Source organism: Pteronotus mesoamericanus, unplaced genomic scaffold, assembly GCF_021234165.1.
Source record: "Pteronotus mesoamericanus isolate MK-2021 breed Mesoamerican mustached bat unplaced genomic scaffold, CSHL_Meso_final contig_214, whole genome shotgun sequence".
Classification (NCBI taxonomy): domain Eukaryota; kingdom Metazoa; phylum Chordata; class Mammalia; order Chiroptera; family Mormoopidae; genus Pteronotus; species Pteronotus mesoamericanus.
The window spans coordinates 3,652,276-3,674,527 of record NW_026555089.1 but is presented as its reverse complement, the minus strand read 5'-3'; the positions used below and the strand labels follow the sequence as shown (position 1 = coordinate 3,674,527).

Genomic DNA, 22,252 nt, shown 5'->3' with positions numbered 1-22,252 from the left:
AAGTCTGGCGCTGCCTCATCACCCAGCAAGGGTAGCACCCCAGGCTAAACCCGGGTAACAGGGCGAGGGCGAGGCCTGCGCGACCTGCACCTTGGTTCCGGTATGGGTGAGGGGCCGGTTCTGATTTCGAAACTCTCCTTCCTCCTCACCCTGGCAACAAAGGGCAGCCGCTGCAAAAGGGATCCACGCTGTGGATGAAAGCCCTTCACCGTGGACAGTCCTCCGGCAGGAGAGGTCTAGAGCTAGCCAGGCCTGCTCTCCTCACTCCCCAGTACTCCTGTCTCTGACTCCAGGGCCCTGGGGGGCCGTCTGCCTGCATGACTGGGCTCAGTCTTGTGGTGCGGCCACCACCAGACACGGGCTCTGGTCCCTGGGGAGGGTGCTTCATGCTAAGCTGGCCATCATTTAGAGGTATCTTGAAGGTGCCCGGGAGGGGAGCTAGCACCTCCCACTTCTCACCCGCACTCACAGGCATAGTCGGTACCCACGGTGTGCTGGAGTAGGAGACGGGCGGGGGCTGGGTTAGAAAGACAAGGGGTGCAAGGGAAAGGGGCAGGACAGTCGGAGAAATAGGATAACCCAGGAGCAGCCAAAAGGCGGCCGGCTGCGCGCGCATGTCCCGAGGTCCCAGTCCCCGCCCCGCGCCGAGCCGCCCCACCCCCCGATCCCCTCCTTCCCCTGCGGGACTCTCAAGGAGGGGTCTGCGCTGGGCCTGGGGCGCCCCCTGCAGGCCGCGGACGAAGCTGTAGTCAGGCCCCGCCTTCCGGACCGCCCCCCGCAGACCCTCGTTCCGCCGTCGTCGGTGGAGACAGGGGCCCGGCTTCCCCGGACGCGCGTGATTGCCCCGGCTGCTGGGCAGCGCCCCCGGCCCGACCCCCGCGCGCAGGAGCCCGGGTGCGGTTGCCATGGCTGCGGGTGGCGATGGGCGCGCGGTCCGAGGCCCCGCCCCGGCTCAGCCCCGCCTTCCAGGCCCGCCCTCCGCACCGCCTGCGCCGCCGCCGCCACCGCCACTGCCGCGGAGCTGCCGGGGTTCGGGGGCTGTGGTGGGCGTAGCTCGGACGCATTGAGGCTGGGCTGGACCGCCCCCGCCACGCCCGCCCGCCCGCCCGCCCGGGATGCGGCGCTGAGGTCCAGCATGGCTGGCCCGGGCCCCACCTTCCCGCTGCACCGGCTCGTCTGGGCGAACCGGCACCGCGAATTGGAGGCCGCGCTGCACACCCGCCAGGTGAGGCCCGCCGGGCACCACGGCCGTCCTCCGGGCCCCCCAGCCAAGGCCGTAGCCTCCATCCTGGAGGCCTCCCGTCCCTGCTTAGTGCCGCAGACGCTTCCCCGCTCACCCTTCCCGGCCCGATCGAAGCCTAGGTGATCTGCCCCTCTCGCTTGAGCCTCTGGTCTCGGCTCCCGGCGTTCGGCCTGGTCCGTCTCCCGGCTTCGCACTGCATCCAGCCTCGGATCCCTCGCCGCGCCACCCCCGAGCAGGCTGAGAACGAGCAGCCTGGTTCTTGACATCCGCAGCTCCACCTTTGCCTGACCAGGCCCCGCCGCTGGGCCCCCTGCTCTGTCCCTGGCAGAGCACAGGAGAGGTGGGCAGGCCCTTCCCACCTGCCCCCTCCCCATCCCTGCAGGGACAACCAGGCTGCCCTCTGCCATTTCCATCGCCTGTCTGCCTTGCTTATTTCTCGTATCGGCTCCCAACTTCGTTCAGCCCAGCGGTCTCATCTCTGCCTCTCCTTACTTGCCCTGTGCTAAGTGTCCCATCTTCCCCAGCATGACATTGAACAGGAGGACCCCCGGGGGCGCACCCCCCTGGAGCTGGCCGTGTCCCTGGGGAACCTGGAGTCTGTGAGAGTCCTCCTTCGACATAATGCCAACGTGGGCAAAGAGAGCTGCCAGGGCTGGGCAGGTACTGCAGAGGGCAGGGGCTCCCCCGAGGCTGACCCTGCGGTTGGTGAGTGGCCGGGCCTGGGACCATGGAGAGAGCGCCCCTTAGCGACCTGGTGCCCCCAGTCCTGCAGGAGGCAGTCAGCACTGGGGACCCCGAGATGGTGCAGCTTGTGCTACAGTATCGGGACTACCAGAGGGCCACTCAGAGGCTGGCCGGCATTCCGGAACTGCTCAACAAACTCCGCCAGGTACAGCAGGGCGCAGAGGTGTGGCCAGTAAGAGGGGGGAGTGCCATGGCAGGCGCTGTGACAGACTGCACGGGGGTCACCCTGGTCACGCATGCCACACTTGGCATCAGAAGGGCACCCAGCTTGTGCGGCATGCTCTCCCAGCACTGTCGACGAGGTCCTCTCCTTTGACCCCTGCCCGGGGTCACGTAGCAAAGAGAGGAGCACATGCCCACGTGGATGAGAGGGGCCCCTTTGGGAGGAAGGTCCTTGCCAGCATTGAGGGTCTCCTAGTGCCAGGAACCTCAACAGACCTTTAGACCACGGGCTTCCTGGGGAATGCAGATTTTCTGGAGGGAGGATTTCATCCAACTCTACGGATGTGGCCTGGACTTCTGGAACACCTGTCCACCCCTCTCAAAACATGCAGGGTCAGGCCTGGGGGCAGGGGGCCAGGGGCTGGAGCTGGGAGAGCACATTACCTCCTGCTCTGCACCCTAGCGGCAGGCGCAGAGGAGGTCCTGGTGCCCCCTTTACAGATGAAGAATCTGGGAGCCAGAGCAGGCAGGAGCTCCCCAGGGCCCCCAGCGGGCCAGTGGCCAGGTGGAGCCTGGCCCCCAGGCCTCCAGATGCATATAGCCTAACGACTCAAAGACCTTTGTAGGGCCCCATCTGGCCCACCCTCTCCTGGGTGGAGTTTGGTTGTGATGGGGGCATAATGGGGCCACAATAGCACATCAGGACTTGCTGAAGGGCTGGGCTTCCAGAAGGGAGTCCGCCGACCAGGAGCCGCCCGGGCCCACCTGCCCCCAGCGCTAGGCAGGGTGATGACAGGCGCTCTCGTCTGTCCCAGGCCCCTGATTTCTACGTGGAGATGAAGTGGGAGTTCACCAGCTGGGGTGAGTGGCGGCTGCTTGGCTCCCAGGGGCCTGGGGTGGGGCCCTTGGGGAAGAACCCTGGTGACCTCTGTGCCCCCTTCAGTGCCCCTTGTGTCCAAGATGTGCCCGAGCGACGTGTACCGTGTGTGGAAGCGGGGTGAGAGCCTACGGGTGGACACCAGTCTCCTGGGCTTCGAGCACATGACCTGGCAGCGTGGCCGGAGGAGCTTCATTTTCAAGGGCCAGGGTGAGCTCAGGGGGGATCACTGTGGCCTCCGAAGACTCTCTTGTCGCGTGTGTAGACAGTGCTGTCCTTTCTGTCCCCTCTCCAGATGTAGAAATGGAGGCTGGGGGTGGAGGGAACCCAGGGGCTGAGGCCGCACTTCCTCGGCAACAGGCGGCTGAGGGCACCATGCTGGCCTTCCACCCGCTGCCTGGGGCCTGGCGCTGACTCGTCCCCCCTCCCCCTGCTGGCAGAGGCAGGAGCCCTGGTGATGGAGGTGGACCACGACCGGCAGGTGGTGCACACGGAGATGCTAGGGCTCGCCCTGCACGAGCCAGAAGCACTGCTGGCCGCCATGCGGCCCAGTGAGGAGCACGTGGCCAGTCGCCTCACCTCTCCTATCGTCTCCACCCACCTGGACACTCGAAATGTAGCCTTTGAGAGGTTAGCTGGGGCTTGGCCACACTGTGGGCGGTGCCCTTGAGGCTCCTGGTTTGGGGGTTCGGGAGGCTGAGCCACGTACAGAGGCTGCCCAGAATAGGGGAGAGGGGTTATTGCAGGTCCGGGGCCCCCCCCGCGAGACGGGTCACCTGCGTGTCCTGTGGCAGCCTTCGAGCCCGCACATGCCTGGCTATACTGGAAGCTGGCTTCCTGGTCAGGGTGTCCCCAGTTTCTTGACTCCTGACCTCACATGTTTTCCCATAAAAACAAGAGTTTGGGCTGTGGTTCAGAGCAGCAGTTGGCACCAAAGTGGGCTCTTCAGTGGTGCGGCTGTGTCCGGGCCAGAGTCCCTTGTGCGTAGCCTAGAACCCGGCTCTTCTCGCCAGAGTGTCACTTCTGTGACTACATATGCCCCCTTTCCAATAACAGACTTCAGAAACACTTAACAGGAAAACCAAATAGTTTTACTGAGATATAATTTTCATATACCATCCAGGTCACCTATTTCACGTGTACAATTCAATGGTTTCTAGGACATTCACAGATAGGCGAATTTTAGGACATTTCATCACCTCAGAAGGAAACCCTGTATCCTTTACCTTTCAACCCTGTCCCCGCACCCCTATCCCCTGTACTTAAGCAACTACTGCTCTACTTTCTCTCTCTGTAAATTTGCCTATTCTGGGCATTTCCTATGAATAGAATCATATAATATGTGGTCTTTAGCTTCTTTCACTTAGCGTAGTGTCCTCAGGGTTCATCCAAGTTCTAGCGTGTAACTGCTTTGTTCCTTTTATACCTGAATACGTTGTGTTAATGTACCACATTTGGTTTATCCATTCGTCCATTGACAGACATTAGGATTGTTTCTACCTTTGAACCATTATGAAAAATGCTGCTATAAACATTAGTTGTACAGGTTTTTATATGGACATATGTTTTCATTTTTCTTGGGTATATACACCTAGGAGTGGAGCCACTGGGTCAGATGGTAACTGGATGTTTGATTGTGTGAGGAGCTGCCAGGCTGTGTACCAAAGGGGCTTCAGCGTTTTACATTCCTGCCAGCCGTGCATGAGGCTTTCAGTTGCTCCACGTCCTCGCTAATGCCCATTGTTAACTTGCTTATTTATTTTTGGATTATAACCATCCTATTGGGTGTGCAATAGTATTTCATTGTGGTTTTGATTTGCATTTCCCTAATGACTAATGATGTTGAGCATCTTTTCACAAGCACTTCGGCCACTTGTATATCTTCTTTGGAGAAATGGTCTGTTCAGACCATGTGCCCATTTAAGAAATTGGGTTACCTTTTAATTATTAAGTTATAAGAGTTCTTTATAAATTCTAATATAAGTCCCTTATGAGACACGTGATTTGCAAATGTTTTCTCCCATCCTTTGGCTTGTCTTTTCACTTTCTTGACGGTGTACTTTGAAACACAAAAGTGTTTAATTTTCATGAAGTCCAGTTTACTTATTTTTTTCCTTCTGTGGCTTGTACGTTTAGTTTCATATCAAATAATACTTTGCCAAATCCAACCAAAGTCGTGAAGATTTTCTCCTGTGTTTTCTTCAGAAAGTGTTACGGTCTTTGCTTTTACATTCAGATCTTTGAGCCATTTGGAGTCACTATTTACATATGGTGGCGAGTACAGGCTCGACTCCATTGTTTTGCGCGTGACTGCCTCGTCGTCCCAGCACAATTTGTTCTCAACACTGTTACTTTCCTACTCAACGGTCATGACATCCTTGTTCACAATCAGCTGAGCACAGATGTCTGGGTTTATTTCTGGACTCTCAATTCTATTCCATTCACCTATATGTTTGTCTTTGTTCTAGGACACATTTTCTTAATTGGTATTGCTTTGTAGTAAGTTTTGAAATCAGAAAGTGTGCATCTCCTTACTATTCTTGTTTTTCAGGATTATTTTGGGTATTCTGGGTCCCTTGCAATTTCATATGAACTCCCGATTCAGCTTGTCAGTTTCCGCAAAGAATTCGGGTTGAATTCTGATTCCAATTTTCAACATTGTGTCCCAAGTGTGGACTTTCAATTGGTTGAATTTATGGATGCAAAGGGTGGACTGTAGTTAAGTTTGGGGAGCAGTCAAAAGTTACACATATTTTCAATTGCATGGGGGTTGGCACCGCTAACCCCTGCTTTGTTCCAGGATCAACTGCATATGTTTTGCATTTTTTTGATAAATTTATTTTAAGTGTTTTATTCTTTTTGATACTATTGTAAATGGAATTGTCTTAATTACAGTTTTGAATTGTTCATTGCAAATTTATAAAAAATAGAACCAATTTTTGTATATTGATCTTATATCCTGCAACCTTGCTAATCTCAAAGAATTCATTTTTAGTTGTAATGGATTTTTAGTATATTTCTTATTATTTTTATATGTAAGATCATGTCATCACTTAATAGAGATAGTGTTACTTGTTTCCAACCTGGATTTTTTTGCTTTTTAAAAAGAATTTTATTTATTGATTTGAGAGAGAAACATCAGTTTGTTTTTCCATTTATTTATGCATTTACTTGTTGCTTCTTTTATGTTTCCTGACCTGAGATTGAACCCACAACCTCCGTGTATCAGCATAATGCTCTAACCACCTGAGCTACCTGGCCAGGGTTTGGATTTGTTTTACTTCTTTTTCTTGCCTAGTTGCTTTGGCTAGAATCTCCAGTAAAGTGTTGAATAGAAGTGGCAGGAGTAGACAGACATCTTTGTCTTGTTTCTGATCTTAGGGGAAAAGTATTCAGTCTTTCACCATTAAGTGTGGGTACCCTTTATTAGGTTGAGGAAGTTTCCTTTTATTTGTACTTTGTTAAGTGTTTTCATCATGAAAGGATTTGAATTTTGTCATATGTTTTTTTCTGTGTATATTGATATAATCATGTAACTTTTAAAAATCCTATTGATATGTGTTACATCAATTGATGTTCAGATGTTGAGTCAACCTTGTATTCCTGGGATAAATTCCACTTGGTCATGCTGTATTATTCTCTTCATATGTTGCTAGATTTGGTTGGCTAGTATTTTATATTCATTTAATAAAGGATTTGTTCTGTAGTTTTCTTGTAATGTGCTGGTTTTAGTATCTGGGCAATGCCTCATAGGATGAGTTGGGCATGTTACCTCCTTGTGTAGTTTTTGCAAGAGTTTGTGAATAATTGGGATTAATTCTTCTTTAAATATTAGGATTTTTTGGTGAAGCCCTCTGGGCCTGGGCTTTTCTTTGTGAGTAGTTATTTTATTACCACTTCAATCTCTTTACTTCTTACAGGTCTATTTGATTGTTTCTTTTTAAGTTTGTTTTGGTAATTTTTGTCCCTGTAGAATTTTTCCATTTCATCTAAATTATCTAATTTGTTTGGGTACAATTGTTCACTGTATTCTTTTATAATCTTTTTTACTTCTGTAACATCAGCAGCAATAGCCTCTTTCATTTCTGATTTTAGTAGTTTGAGTCTTGTCTCTTTTCTTGGCCAGTCTAGCTAAAGGTTTGTTAATTTTGTTGCTCTTTTCAAAGAACTAGCTTTTGGTTTAATTAATTTCCTCTGTTGTTTTTCTATTCTGTATTTCATTAATTTTCACTCTAATATTCATCGTTTCCTTCCTTCTGTTTGCTGTAGGATTACTGTGCTCTTTTCCCAGTGTCTCAATGTGGAAGGTTAGGTTACTGCTTTGGGATTCCTTCTTTCTTACTATAGTCATTTATGGCTATGAATTTCCCTCTAAGCACTACTTTAGCTATATCCCATAGTTTTGATATGTTGTGTTTTCATTTCCATTCACCTCAAATTATTTTCCAATTTCCCTTTTGATTTATTCTTTGATCCTATAGTTACTTAGTTACTATATAAATATATAGTTATTTAGGAATGTGTTGTTTGCTTTTCACATATTTTGTGAGTTTCCCAAATATCTTTTTCTGTTACTACATTCTAATTTCATTCCATTGTGATTGCAGATCACAATGTGTAATTTCTCTCCTTTAAATTTCATTGAGGTTTCTTTTATGGCCTGACATATGGTGTATCCTGAAGACTATTCCATGTGCACTTGAGAAGAATGTGTATTCTGTTGTCATTAGGTGGAGTGTTCTAAGGAAGTCTATTAAGCCTAGTTTATAGTGTTGTTCAAGTCTTCTGTTCCCTTGTTGATCTTCTGCCTACTTATTCTCTCCATTATTGAAAGGGAAATACGGAAGTCTCCAGCTATTACTGTTGAATCAGACATACTTTTATTTTTAACTTTTTATCATGGAAAATTTCAAACATATATGAAGGAAAGAATATTATGATATACTCATTACCCAATTTCAACATTTATCAATATTTTGCCAATCTTGTTGAATCTGTCCTTCCTTACCTTTTTCTTTTTATTTTTCTGGACTGTTTTAAAGATTTTACTTATTTATTTTTAGAGAAAAGGGAATGGAGGGAGGGAGAAAGAAAGGGGAAGAAACATCAGTTGGTTACCTCTCACTCATGCCCAATGATGGACAAAACCCGCAACCCAGGCAGATGCCCTGACCAGCAATGAAATGGCAACTTTTTGCTTTGAGGAATAACACCCAACCAACTGAGCCACACCGGTCAGGGCTCTCTGGACTGTTTTGAAGCATATCCCAGATGGCATTATCATTTCAACAGTAAACATTTTTTGCACGTGCCTCTAACAGATAAGGATGTTTTTATCTTACCCAGCTCCAACACCATCATCATACCTAACAAAATTAACAGTAATTCCTCAGTAGTTTCTAGTCTCCAGTCCTTATTCAGTTGTCTCAGCTGTCCAGGCATCCTCTTCTAGATCCCCTGTGGGGCCCTGGCTGGTGTGGCTCAGTGGATTGAGTGCCGGCCTGCAAAGCAATGGGTCACAGGTTCAATTCCTAGTTAGGACACATGCCTGGGTTGCAGGCCAGGTCCGCAGTAGGGGGCACATGAGAGGCAACCACACACTGATGTTTCACTCTCTCTCTTTCTCTGTCCCCTCCCCTTTCTAAAAACAAATAAATAAAAATCTTTAAAAGATCCCTGTGGGTTTCACAGTGAGAAGGCTAACTGGAGGGGGTCTTTGGAAGGGAAGGTTTTGGCTAGGGTTGGGAGGGGTGCATCCTCATGAGCTTCTGTTTGGTCTGTTTCAGGAACAAATGTGGTATCTGGGGCTGGCGGTCTGAGAAGATGGAAACCGTTAGCGGCTACGAGGCCAAGGCAGGAGAGGCTAGTGGTGGGGGCTGGGGTAGGAGACAAGGCCCAGGAACTCCATTCCTTCTCCACATCCACCTATGTGGAAGGAGAGACAGAGGAGCCTGTGAGCTCCGGAAGCCCTGTGCGGCCATGGGGACTCCATGGGGCCCGAGCACCCAGCCCCTGCTGAGCACATAGGGATCACCGACAGCACAGGCCCCCACCAGGGTACCAAGATGAAACCGGGACCATTTCCCCCTCATTAGTGACTTCCCGGGGTTCAGACCCTGCCTCCTCCACTGCGGGGAGCGAGATCCCATCTGTTCCTCGGAACAGGAGGACTTGGGTCCTATGCTGTGAGGCTGAGTGTGGGGAACTGGCTCTGAGCCCCCAACTCCCCCTGCTCTCCAGGTGTACAGTGCCACCAATGTGGAGCTGGTGACACGCACACGCACGGAGCACCTTTCTGATCAGGACAAGTCGAGGAGCAAAGGTAAACCCAGGTGCGCCTGCCTGCTGCCCGGTCATACCACGTGGTGGGGTCACCCCGGTCTGGGGGAGCCAGAGTATCTGGGACAAGCCCAGAGGTCACCCCATTCCCGTCTGCTCCGTCTCCCACCTGACAGGAGGCTCCCAGGGTGAATGGTGGGTGGGAACAGTCTGGGCGCAGTGGCCCAAAGGCCCCTCATGGGTTCCCACCCTTCTCTGTAGGGGGAAAGACTCCATTCCAGTCCTTCCTCGGGATGGCCCAGCAGCACTCCTCCCACAACGGGGTGAGCCGGGGCTCCGGGGCAGGGGCCGGGGCCGGGGCCGGGGCCGCCGGGCAGGGCCAGGCAGGCGCCGTCCTGAGTGCTAAGCCAGGTCCTGGGGCCCACCCAGGTTCCCGTGCAGCAGACAGCCAGCCCCACCAATCCCACAGCCATTTCCCCCGATGAATACTTTGACCCCAACTTCAGCCTGGAGTCGCGGAACATTGGCCGCCCCATTGAGATGTCCAGCAAAGTACAGAGGTGAGGTCTGGGGGCTAACTGGGGACTTCCCTCAACGACAGGGACCCTGCCTGGTCCACCTGAGCTCTAACAGACTCCTGTCACAGATGAGCCCACTGGACTGGGGGACCCGCTCACTCAGCTGACTTCCCTCTAGACTCTACTCCTGGGCGACAGGAGCCAGGTCTGTCCTATCCATGGTCCTTGGCACCCACCTTGGGGCTCTCCTTTGGTGAACGAGTGAACGAATGGGTGACCAGAACCACCCATGGATGGGTTTCTATTCAGTTTAATGAGCACTCGTGGGGGCCAGCTTGGAGCAAAGAGGGAAGGGCCCACAGCTCTACCACCTCCTGGCTTTGTGGCCAGAGGAACTATTTTCCCCTCCAAGAGCTTGGTCTCCTCAGTAAATGGGGAGTCACACTTGGCCACCTGCTCGTGAGGGTGCCGTGAGGGTCTGATGAGCCGTGACATGGAGCTTACGCTGGGCCCAGCACTGTCCCAGGAACCGCATGTGACTTTCCCAGCCACCCAGTGCATTCGAACCCCAGCAGCGCTGACCCATGGGCTGTGCTGGACCCTCCGAGTCTGAGGCTCTGGCAGCTGTGGGCTGAGGGGGAGGACGGGGCTGTGGACGAGGCTTGAGGCCCGGACCGAAGCCAGCAGCCCAGCCTTGCCCTCATCTAGACCAGCTGAGCTGGCGCAAACTGTCATAAGCTCCAACCTGAGCCCAAGGCCTGGGGACAGCTTGGGTCACCGGGTCAGAAGGACACAAGCTCCTGGGGGAGGCAGGCAGGCGCAGCTGAGCGGAGAAGCGGGTACCCCGGGCCAGGTGAAGGGCGAGGTAAAGGCAGGTGTCCGGTGTGGGTGGGCTGTAGCAGAGGGGCCACCAGAGGTTCCTTGACCCACGTCCCATGGTTGGCTGGGTAGATTCAAGGCAACACTGTGGCTAAGCGAGGAGCACCCGCTCTCCCTGGGTGACCAGGTGACGCCCATCATTGACCTGATGGCCATCAGCAACGCCCACTTTGCCAAGCTGCGGGACTTCATCACCCTGCGCCTCCCACCTGGCTTCCCGGTCAAGATTGGTGAGCCGGTGGTGGGGAGGCGGGGGGCCCCAGGCAGCGCCGGGGAGTGGGGTGGATGCGGCCGCAGGGGCCAGGCCCAGGTGGGTCTGTGGCCACAGTGGCTCAGGCTTGGCTGTCTCCTCACAGAGATCCCCCTTTTCCACGTGCTCAACGCCCGCATCACCTTCAGCAACCTGTGTGGCTGTGATGAGCCCCTGAGCTCGGTGTGGGTGCCGGCCCCCGGCTCTGCTGTCGCAGCTTCAGGTACGACTGTGGAGGGCGGGGGCCACGCAGCTTGCCGGTGCCTGAGTCCCGGGGGCTGAACGTGGCCCCTTGCCGCCCCAGGGAGCCCTTTCCCCTGTGAGGTGGACCCCGCTGTGTTCGAGGTGCCTGAGGGGTACAGCGTGCTGGGTGCAGAGCGCAGCGAGCCCCTTCGGGACGAAGACGACGACCTGCTGCAGTTCGCCATCCAGCAGAGCCTGCTTGAGGCAGGCACAGAGGCGGAGCAGGTGGGGCACGGGCAGGGCCGGACACTGGTGTGGGCAGGGGTGGCAGAGGTGACAGCTCTGGGCTCTGGGTGCTGCAGGTGACTGTCTGGGAAGCCCTGACCAACACACGGCCTGGCACCCACCCTCCTCCCCAAGCCACGGCGTATGAGGAGCAGCTTCAGCTGGAGCGGTGAGGTCCTCTGGGACCTACTAGGTCCATGCCTGAGCCCTGCCCCCCTCTGGGACCTGCTGTTGGGGGCGGGTAGCAGGGAGGTGCTGGTTCCAGGACCCCATGCCCTCTTCAAGGTCGCCTTCCATCAGCATCACTGCCTAGCAGCGAAAGCAGCACATGGGATGGAAAGACAGGGCCCCACCTTGTCCCTTCTCTCTGGTCTCCCAGGTCCCAGCTAGCCCGTCCTTGTCCTTGTCCTTGTCCTTCAAAGCCATGTCCCAGCACTCGGCCCCCTCCCCCAGCTTTGGCACTCACTGGTGTGTTCTCCCTGTCACACCCTGCCTGGAAGGGCCCTCCAGGAAAGCCTCCAGATGTCCACTGAGCCCAGGGGCCCGGGATCCCCTCACAGGACGCCCCCAGCCCCAGCCCCGCCGAGCTTTGAGGAGCAGCTTCGCCTGGCCCTGGAATTGTCCTCGCGGGAACAGGAGGAGCGGGAACGGCGAGGGCAGCAGGAGGAGGAAGACTTACAGCGGATCCTGCAGCTCTCGCTCACGGAGCACTGAGCACTGATCACCCAGCCCCTGGGAGGGCTGTCGGAGCCACTCCCCCACCCGCTTTTGTAACTTATTTATTTATAAACTGTCTGCTACAGAGTTTGGGGCCTGGAGCCCTGGGTGTGGGCTGGCATTGGAGTCCGAGGTAGAAATAAAGAGACCTTCAGCAGCAGGCTTGCTTGCTCGATGTGGGGGAAGGGGAGACATGGTGGGTGGCCCCAGACCTGGGTTTGAATCTTGGCTGCGATCCCCCCTTAGCTTCTCTATGCCTTAGTTTCCTCAGCTGTAAAATGAGGCTACTTTCCACACACACACCCCCCCCCCATTCTCCACCCTCAACCGGAGCTGCTGGGAGGGTAAAATGAGTCAATGTGCCAAGTGCCCATACAGCAGAGGTGCTCTGTAACTTCAATTCCCCTGAGCCCTGTCCCACCTACTAGAGACCCAGGCTCCTCCTGCTACCGAGTCTGGCTTCCCCAGAACCCACCCGTGCCCTTGTCAGGAGCGGGAGAGGCTGGGCCTCCAGGCTCGACTTAGAGCAGAGCCCCCTGCACCCCAGGCCTGGGTTCCTCCTCCGACTCTAGCGCGTCCTATGGGAGTGATCAGGGCAAGTCGCTACCCTCTGTGACCTGCTCAGCCCTGCCCTGCTCACCTCCAAGGTGGCCTTGAGGAGCCCCAGCAGCCTCAGGGGCTAGTCCTAGAGGCCTGCTGACTCCCCCTGAGGCTCTGCGTGTCTCCCAGTGCTTCGCGCAGACACTGGAAGCACCAGCCAGCAAGAAGAGATACGTCTCGGGTACCCCTCGACTTAACAGCCACTCTGCCTCTCAGACCTGGGTTCCCAGCCCCGCCTTCCCTAGGCCCCTCCTCCGCTAGGTAACAGACCCGCCGCGGCCCAAAGCGGAGCCCAGGTGACCTAACTGGGCGGGGCAGGGACACAGGTGTTTCCTGGGAGGAGGGACCGAACCTTCCGGCTCCTTCCCCGCAGGTCTCGGGGCTCCGCACCTGCGCCCCGCCCCCTGCTCCGCCCCCAACGCGTTTGCGGGCGGGGGCTAGGCGGGCAGAAACCGAGGAGACGGGAGAGGCGGGGCAGCTGCCTCTCGGTGTGGCTACGCTGGCTGGGCTGGACGCGCGTCTGGCCCTTTAAGGGCCGCCCCCGAGGAGGTGCCAGGCCCTGGTGGCTCCCGTCTCTCCTTCCTGGTCCTGCTGGGCAGGAACTGTCCTGTGGCTGTGGGAGGGCTCTGTGCCCAGTGCCGACCAGGGTGTCCCCCGCCTGACCCCATGGCTCTGGTCACAGTGAGCCGCTCGCCCCCGACTAGCGGCTACTCCACGCCTGTGGGGCCCCCGGTGAGTCTGGCTTTGCTGTGCTGCTGCCCGCGTAGTCGGCGGCCAGCTGGGCCCGGGGGAGCACGTCCCGCCTACGGGCGGCCGCCCCTCGAGGCTGCGGGTGTGGGAAGGGGGACCCCAGGTCTTAGGCTGTAGAGGATTGGGGGGAAGGGAGCTTGAGGCGTCCATGAACTTTGACCAAGGCAAGACCCGGAGCCCTGAGCGCCATACCAGTCAGCGGAGGCCTGTCCCTTCCTGGCCAAGCCCTAGCACTCCTCCCACCTTTACCCCCGCTGCTGCCTCCCTGGACCAGGGCGCAGGCTCCCCCAGCGCCTCCGGGGGCCAGTAGACTGCGGTGGGAAGGGTATCTGACACCTTTTCTGGTTCCACTCCCCACAGGGGTGGGTGGGGGCGGCAATTTCCCGGCCCCCGCATCCCCTAACTCTTCCCTGGGGGCTGCTTTCCCAGCAGGACCAGGCCTCCAAGCGGAGAAGCCGGCTCCAGCGAAGGTGAGCACCTTTCCGCAGCACAGACACCTCCATCCAGCCCCCAGGCCTGGACGCTGCCTCCTGGAGGGCTGGCCGCCAAAGCCAACTGCTGGATACGCTGGGGCGATGTTGCCAGTGGGCATGGCTGGCTGGCAGCGCTGGCCAGGCTGCCTTTGCTTTCATCTTTCCCCTGGTCAGTTGGGGTTTCTGCACCCACTCTCCTAGACCTGGCTCACACCAGTGCTCACAAGCCAAAGGGCAGGATGCGACCACAGGGCGAGAGGACTCCTGGGTCCCCATCAAGTTTACAGTATCTTCTGAGCTAGGTAGTTGGGAAGGGAAAGGGAGCGACATGCGGTCCCTCAGATAAGAATAGATGAGCTGGGGGCTCAGGAACCTCCAGGGCAGGGGCTCTCAAAGTGTGGAGGTCACATCGCCTGGGCACTGGCTGGCGATTCACTTTCTCAGGCCTCTGCGCTCCGTACCTGCTGACCCGGTGCAGGTGGGGCTCAACACCTGTTTTAATGGGCCCTCCAGGGGGTCCTGAGGCGCCCCTGCCCTCAGGGTCTCCTGCAGTGGGCCCTAACGGTCTCCCCACTGCCCTGGCAGGCAGAGCTTTGCAGTGCTCCATGGGGCTGTCCTAGGACTGCAGGACGGAGGGGACACAGGAGATGCAGCCGAGCCTGTCCCCGAGCCTGCGGAGGAACCCTTGGGTGAAGAGCAGCTCCACAGGGACCAGACAGACAATGGGCATGGGCCCCAGAGTCCCCAGAAGCAGGAGCAGAGTCAGCACCTCCAACTCATGGTAGAGCTGCTGAGACCGCAGGACGACATCCGCCTGGTGAGGGGCCCTCCAGAGACCTTGGAGGGGGGAGGGAGCCACCCTGGGGTGGGGGTAGGAGAGGGCAGAATGGGGCCAGTGTGCGTATGTCTTTGGGGAGCAGTGGTGTGAGGGAAAGCGGCCCCCTGGGGAGTGAGGGGGTTACCCAAACCCTGACAACCATGCTGGAGTTGTTTTAACAGGGTGAGGGCTGGTCTTCAGGTCTCTGAAGGGCTGGGGAAGGATATGGAGGTTTGTTCAGCCTGAGCCCGTAGGGCCCACTTAGGTCCAGGAACTGGGATTGCAGAGGGACGGGTTTCTGTGCAACCACAGCAAGACCTCCCTGAGCATGTGAGTTGCCCATAAACGGACCTGCGTGCTCAGGGGGCCTGCTGGGCCCCCATCAGGAGCCAGTGTGCGCGAGGGGCTGAGTGGGCGGGGACACAGGTGGACGTGGGAGGACTCGTTCCCAGCTGCCTGTGGGACCTCTTCCTGCAGCCAAATGGGAAAAGAAGGCGCAGTCAGTCTTTTGTAAAGCCAATTCCACAGAAACACCATCTTTTATTGTGAGATTGTGTCCTTAGTATTTCTTTGGTGAGAAACGTTTCTTGAATGAAATGATGGTAAGGGCAAGTGAAAGGGCTATTTTAAACCTCCTTCCTGGGCCAAAATTAAAAATGGGCAGTCTTTGTCAGGCCCATTCTCCCCGTTTTTACACACACACACCCTTTAAGAAAAATCTTTTAAAGCATTTTGTTGGACCATGAAATCCAAATGTTGGGAGCCACTGGAATGTAACCACTGATCTGGTATCTGGGAAGAAGGGGGTGGGCGGGGAGGGAGCAGGCAGCAGGTCTGTTCCAGGCCCTGGTGTGTGTCGGGGTGGGGGTAGGGGGAGCAGGGCCCTCTGGACCACTGTGACCCTGGGCTTCTCTCGCCCCATCTTCCCCAGGCAGTCCAGCTGGAGGCAGCACGGCCTCCCCGGCTCCGCTACCTGCTGGTAGTTTCCACAAGACAGCGTGTGAGCGAGGATGAGACAGTCCTCCTGGGGGTGGACTTCCCTGATAGCAGGTGGGAGCAGGGAGAGGAAGCGAGTGGGGCAAGGGAGCGAGGCGCTGGGGGACAATGGCTTTCCTTCTGTGTCCCGCCAGCTCTCCCAGCTGCACCCTGGGCCTGGTCTTGCCTCTCTGGAGTGACACGCAGGTGTACCTCGATGGAGATGGGTAAGCAGGCGTAACTGGAGGGAGGAGAAGAGGGGGCCGGGGTGTGATGTATGCGCTGGGGGTGGGGCACTGGGGAGCTGCTGCCAAAGGCCAGGCTGTATGTCTGGGGCCTGGGCCTACTCCCAGCTCTACCTCAGATTTGCTGTGTGACCCTGGGCAAGTCACTTAACTTCTCTGAGCTTCAGCCGCCCCGCATCTGGCAAAAGGGCTTATTCTGAAGCCCATGATGTGTACATATTCTGAGGGCCAGCCTCATGAGGTGCCTAGTGGGTGGGCCTCTCAGGGGCTCTGTCCCTGGGCCCAGAGTGGGGTCCCACACCTGCTTGGTCTCCCTCAGGGGCTTCAGTGTGACGTCTGGTGGGCAGAGCCGAATCTTCAAGCCGATCTCCATCCAGACCATGTGGTAAGAGCCGGGGTAGTCCAACCTTGGGCTGGCTTCTCTTCAGAGGTGGCTGCAGGGAGGACAGTGTGACCCAGCCTCTCCTCTGTCCCAGGGCCACACTCCAGGTATTGCACCAGGCATGTGAAGCGGCCCTAGGCAGCGGTCTTGTGCCAGGAGGCAGTGCCCTTACCTGGGCCAGCCACTACCAGGACAGACTGAGCTCTGACCAGAGCTGTCTCAACGAGTGGATGGCCATGGCCGACCTGGAGTCCCTGCGGCCTCCCGGCGCTGAGCCCGGCCGGTCAGTACAGGGAGGGGAGGAAAAGGGGGGCGCCATGGCAGCGCAGCAAAGGGGCCCCTGGACTGATGGTCTCGGCTCCCAGACCCTCGGAACAGGAGCAGATGGAGCAAGCGATCCGGGCTGAGCTGTGGAAGGTGCTGGACACCAGTGACCTGGAGAGCATCACCTCCAAAGAGGTGGGCAGGGGCCCGGGGCCGGGCGGAGCTGGGCCCGGAGAGGGCAGGGGGACCCTCCCGCGGGGGCCAGAGTCTCCCTCTCCGTGGAGCCCTCCCACCTGGCTCTCCTCCCATCTGGAGCCAGTTCCAGATGCTTAGCCTCAGCGCCCCGGTTTAAATGGGACGATGCCATCCTCAGAAGCCCTGGAGGGAAGGATGAGGCCTCAGGAACCTCTCGTCTCCTTCCTGGCTGCAGATCCGCCAGGCGCTGGAGCTCCGCCTGGGACGCCCTCTCCAACAGTACCGTGACTTCATCGATAACCAGATGCTGCTGCTCATGGCTCAGCAAGACCGGGCCTCCCGCATCTTCCCACACCTCTACCTGGTGGGCTGCAGGGTGAGGGGTGGGAGGTGAGGACCGTGCAGCCAGGGCGGAGGAATGAGGGTCCTTCTTTCCCTGTCCACAGGGCTCAGAGTGGAATGCAGCAAATCTGGAGGAGCTGCAGAGAAACAGGTAGGGCTCCGGGCCCCCTCAGGACAGCCTACCCTCTGTCATCCCTCTTGCTTGGCCTCCTCTCTAGGGGTCACCTGGTCAGAAACCCCTAGACTCCCCTGATCAGCTGTCAACTCAGCTTCTGGCTCTGGCCCTGGGGCAGCCCCTCCCCTCAGCATGGGCTCAGGCCAGGCCAGAGCAGCCACCTGCTGGCAGCTCCCGGCCCACTCCTCTCCCTCCCCATGCTGTAAAGGGGGGATGGGAGTGCCCGCTCTGGGGACCCCTGGCCACCTGCTCCCGTAAGTTCCTCTCATTGTCCTCCATGGGCTGCTCGGAAACCTGTTAGGGCCCCTGTCACCCAGCTGCTACAGACCCACCCACCCTCAGGTGAGCTCAGAGGTTGTCCTCAAGCTGACTTCTGAGGCCAACAGGAGGCTCAGCGTTGCAGGCCACCCAAGCAGCCGCCTGGACTAGACAGGGAAACAAGCCTGGTGGGGTGACGTGATCGGCTTGGGGTCAGAGTCTTCTCCTCCCACCGTAACTGTGCCATCCCCCACCGGACTCAGAACCAAGAACTAAACAGGGACACCGAGGTCGGCCAGGTCCGCTGGCCAATGGGCCGGGGCCACCGGCCCCGTCAGCCTGGCCTCGCACTCCCTGCTGCAGGGTCAGCCACATCTTGAACATGGCCCGGGAGATCGACAATTTCTACCCTGAGCGCTTCACCTACCACAACGTGCGCCTCTGGGATGAGGAGTCAGCCCAGCTGCTGCCTCACTGGAAGGAGACACACAGCTTCGTGGAGGCTGCGAGGTCAGGCTGTCCCCATCCCCACTGCCTACCCCACCCCAGGTTCAAGAGCTCCCATCCCCTCCTCCTGGCTGCTCTGGCCCTCGGATCCATCCTTCCTTCCCCCTCTGCCTGGGTGGTAGTCGGCTGTCTGCCCTGCCCCCACACAGCAGTGCCCCTCACAGAGAGAGGGCAGGGAAGGGGGAGCTGACCGAGTCCTGCCTCCACAGAGCGCAGGGCACCCGAGTGCTAGTTCACTGCAAGATGGGCGTCAGCCGCTCAGCAGCCACGGTGGTAGCTTATGCCATGAAGCAGTACGGCTGGAGCCTGGAGCAGGCTCTGCGCCACGTGCAGGAGCTCCGGCCCGTCGTCCGCCCCAACCCTGGCTTCCTGCGCCAGCTGCAGACCTACCAGGGCATCCTGACTGCCAGGTACAGGGTGGAGGACGAGGGGGAGACGGGTGGTGGGGGTGGCTCCTGGGTCACCCAGAGCTGACTCAGGGCCACCTTCTCACAGCCGGCAGAGCCACGTCTGGGAGCAGAAAGTGGGTGGGGCCTCCCCAGAGGAATCCTTGGCCCCTGCGGTCTCTACACCATTCCCACCCCTTCCACCAGAACCAGGGGGCAGTGGGGAGGTAATGGCTATGGGGATGGAGGAAAGCCAGGCATCCGCAAAAGAAGAACTTGGGCCAAGGCGCCGCATCAACCTCCGTGGGGTCATGAGGTCCATCAGCCTCCTGGAGCCCCCCTCGGAGCCGGAGAGCACAACAGAGGCTGCTGACCTGCCAGAGGTGAGGTTGGGACTAAGGAAGGAGCCCACGCTGGAGGTGGTGGTGTCCAACAGGAGCAAGGGGCAGGTGGCAGGAGGATGAGAAAGACCAGGACTGGTGCTCCGGCTTTCGGCCCTGAGCAAGGGGCGCCCAAGCAGGGGGACCATGCCCCAGGCAGCTCCTTTGGTCCCCTCAGAGCCTCAGAGCAGCGGAGCAGACCTCATGAGGGCAGGTGAGTGCTGCCTTCCATGGGAGCTGGAGAGCAGCTGCGGGACCAGGGGCTCCCAGGGGCCTCCCCGGGAGCCAGCCCCAGGCTGCAGGCTGCAGGCAGTTTAGGATTTGCTTCCTAAGGGACAGGGCTGCCCCGCCTTGCAAGAGCAACCTCCCCAGGCCAGGAGCTAGACCACTGATTGCTGACTCTGATGGGGGTAGATAAAATGACCTTGGCAGCCCCTCCCAAATTTGAGAGGCAACACTTTAGAGGGGGAGGCGCAGAGGGATTACAGTGCTAATGCAACCATAATCCTGGCTGACCTGGAGGACCAAGCCTTCGAGTGCTAGTCTCCCAGAGGGAGGGAACATTTGGGAGAGCCTTCCTGGAGGGAGTGGCGCTGGGTGTGGAAGGATGGGGAGAGATGGATGCTTGATGGATGGGTGTGGGTGCTCCTAAAGGCAGGGTGTCCTCCCTCCGCACCCAGCTCAGGGCCCAGCGCCGGGAAGGTGTTTCAGAATTGACTGTCCAAAGGCGGAGGGTGCGAGAGGAGGAGGTGAGGGCCCACCTGGCATGGCAGGTGCAGGGGAGCTGAGGAGGGCTCCTGGGGCCGGAAAGAAGCCGTGGACAGGTGAGGGCTGAGAAGCGAGGGCAGTAGGGTTGGGGTGTTGCCTTCCCTCCTAGGGAAGTGTGGCTCATGAGTAGCTTAGTTTTTTGAATTCAGTCAACGTTCTGTACCTGCCCTTTTCTAGGCCCTGTGCTCCATGACTCCTCTTCCTTATACTTTCACCCTTCCAGGTTTTCTCTTCAAACGAATCCTCAGAGAAAGACCCTCCACAGCCTTTCCCTCAGCTCTCAAAGGCTGAGGGAGGCCAGCAGGTCCACAAGGGGCCTTGGCCTGCCCTGAAGTCTCGCCAGTCTGTGGTTGCCCTCAACAGCGCCGCCCTGGTGGCCAGCCGGACCCGGGCCTTCCAGGAGCAGGAGCCGGAGCCTGAGCCGGAGGTGGCGGGCCATTTTTCCACCCCCAGGGTCCGCAAGGTGGTGAGGCAGGCCAGTGTGGATGGCAGCGGGGAGGAGGGGGAGGCCTGAGCCCTCGCTCGCGCCCGTGGCCCCCTAGCCACAAACAGAGTGCCTGAGCGCAGCTCCTGGGGTGAGCACTCCTCACTCCTGTCCGCCGGTGTGCGCTCCTCTTAGCTCCTCCCCAGGAGGCCCAGACCCCGTCACTAGAGCCTCAGCTCCTACAGCCTTAAGTCTCAGACCCATGTCCACCTGTCCAAGGGCTCAAGACTTTCTCTGTAATTGGGGATATGGTAGAGAGACGGAAGGAGCTTTGGGGGGCATTCTCAACTGTTGCCTGAAACACTTGCAGCCACAGAATAAAACACCGTTTCCCAGCACTCCTTCATGCTCCCTCCCTTACCCACCCCGTCTGCCTGTCCCTGTGCCCTTACTTTACTGGGGCCCTGTAGGCCAGAGAACCAGTGGCCCCCAAAGGCCTAGAGTAACCTCAGTCCTCGGTGCCCAGTCCTGGGAGGCTCTGAGGAGCAGAGAGCGGGGTCCTCTGCCAGGGCTGGCAGGTTGGCTTCCCTCACGTGCCCTGTAGCTGGCCGGAGTCTCTTGCTGCTGCCCCCTGTAACCCCCCTACTCACATCCCTGCTGTGACAAGGCCCTGGGACACAGGGCAGCAGGCCAAAGAGAGTCTTCTTTTTGTCCTTCACGGCCTCTGACCAGTTTTTCATAGTCTTAATAGTATCTGGCTTTGTACTTAGAAATAAAAAACATTTTCATATTATTTTCAACTTCATGATAAAGCCATCTACCTGTCAGTCCAATTCTTACGTGGTTGCACAAGGAGTTTGGCCTCTCTTGACCTCTTCCAGTCTCTGCACAATTCCCAGGTGTCTCGAGACAGGCCTGTTTGGGGTGGAGTGGAGGGAAGAATGGGAAAGAGGAGAGGCCAGTGTTGTCTCCCTAATCTCCTAGGGCAGGGCCTGGGTAAATGTTAGCTGCCCACGGCCCCCTCAGGCGGGTTGGCGGGGAGCAGGTCTACACTGGGCAGCAGGTGCTGGGCTCTGCTGGGGCAGCTGAAGGGAGTTACCTATGAGGAAATGGAAGCTGCCAACACTTGTCTGGACAGGACCAAGCCCATTCCAAATATTAAGGCTCTTTTTGGACACCTGATGCCAGTTCTTGAGTACACTGAATCCCAAGAATCCTTTTCCTGCCACAGTGCAAGAGAGACTGATTTTCCAAGCCAGCCCATCACTACCAGGGAAGAAGGATGCTTGATGGCACTCCCCTTCTGCCTAGGGGTTCCTTCCGCCAGTTGTAGTGTTCAAGAAGAGTTAAGTGGCTCTGTCTTTATTGCTTCTAGCCCCTCTTCCCAAGATTACACACACTGTCCTATGACACACAAAGCAGGCCCTAGGTAGGAGTTGGCACCAGATGTTTTTGTTGGTTGAGACCTCATGCCCAGTCTTAAGAATGAATCTCTCACCCACACCCTGGTGCTCTCACCCCAGAGTTCCCAGAGGCAGGAGACTTGGGTTCTAACCCAAGCTTTATGACTTACAAGTTACTTCTCCTTGGGTCTCGGTGTCTTTCTATAAAATAAAGGGATTAGACCAAAAAGCCCCTAGGCGCCCCCTCCCACTTTGGCAATGCATGCCATTATGCATTGACAGAATTCAGCCTCAACATGCCCTCTGGAAAAATCATTTATACCTGTGGTCGGCATGCCTAGGGTCCCCAGGGGGCAGGGGACAGAGAAGCTAGTTCTGATTCTTGACCCACTTGGCTGGTCCACCCAGCCGAGCAAACACTGGGGGCTGACTGCCACCCTACAGCCAACCACGATTCCCACCCAGATGGCCCTTTTCGTCCCCTAGGCTGCTGCTGGAGCAGATGGCGGTGACAGTGTCAGGAGGGAAGCCAAAGCAGGGTCCAACTATGAACTCTGAGCTGTGCGGCCCCTAGAATCTATGGAGAACTCTTGAGAAGTGAGAGTTCAGCATGTGGGGCAACAAAAACTGGAAACTGCATCAAAAATGCAAATGATTAAGAACTATATGTATATACAAACTCACAAATTGCTAAAGGGGCAAAAAATGGTTTTTAAAAAAAGATATAAAATGAAAAGTGTCTTCCTCAGGTTCTGTCCTCCAGTTCTTCAC

General features: G+C 56.9%; 2 protein-coding genes across 3 annotated transcripts; both read left to right on the top strand.

Moving 5' to 3' along the window:
- Nucleotides 1-1,135: 1,135 nt before the first annotated feature.
- On the top strand, nt 1,136-12,297 carry ANKRD13D (ankyrin repeat domain 13D). The gene is made up of 15 exons (XM_054570555.1): nt 1,136-1,225; nt 1,768-1,903; nt 2,008-2,132; nt 2,965-3,010; nt 3,093-3,236; nt 3,467-3,656; nt 8,813-8,879; nt 9,267-9,348; nt 9,567-9,628; nt 9,735-9,865; nt 10,775-10,932; nt 11,059-11,175; nt 11,257-11,420; nt 11,498-11,589; nt 11,921-12,297. Exons 1-15 carry the CDS (start codon nt 1,136-1,138, stop codon nt 12,132-12,134), a joined length of 1,818 nt encoding a protein of 605 aa, XP_054426530.1. The 3' UTR covers nt 12,135-12,297.
- Nucleotides 12,298-13,314: 1,017 nt separating this feature from the next.
- SSH3 (slingshot protein phosphatase 3) lies at nt 13,315-20,793 on the top strand. Of its 2 annotated transcripts, none has more exons than XM_054570554.1 (14): nt 13,315-13,469; nt 13,920-13,957; nt 14,546-14,777; nt 15,709-15,827; nt 15,908-15,979; nt 16,317-16,382; nt 16,474-16,662; nt 16,745-16,838; nt 17,074-17,202; nt 17,285-17,331; nt 17,977-18,123; nt 18,330-18,530; nt 18,616-18,889; nt 19,878-20,793. In XM_054570554.1, exons 1-14 carry the CDS (start codon nt 13,404-13,406, stop codon nt 20,166-20,168), a joined length of 1,965 nt encoding a protein of 654 aa, XP_054426529.1. In that variant the 5' UTR covers nt 13,315-13,403; the 3' UTR covers nt 20,169-20,793. The 2 variants fall into 2 exon arrangements, with proteins under 2 accessions (XP_054426529.1, XP_054426528.1); XM_054570553.1 differs by having other exon boundaries at nt 13,917-13,957.
- The last annotated feature ends 1,459 nt before the right edge of the window (nt 20,794-22,252 follow it).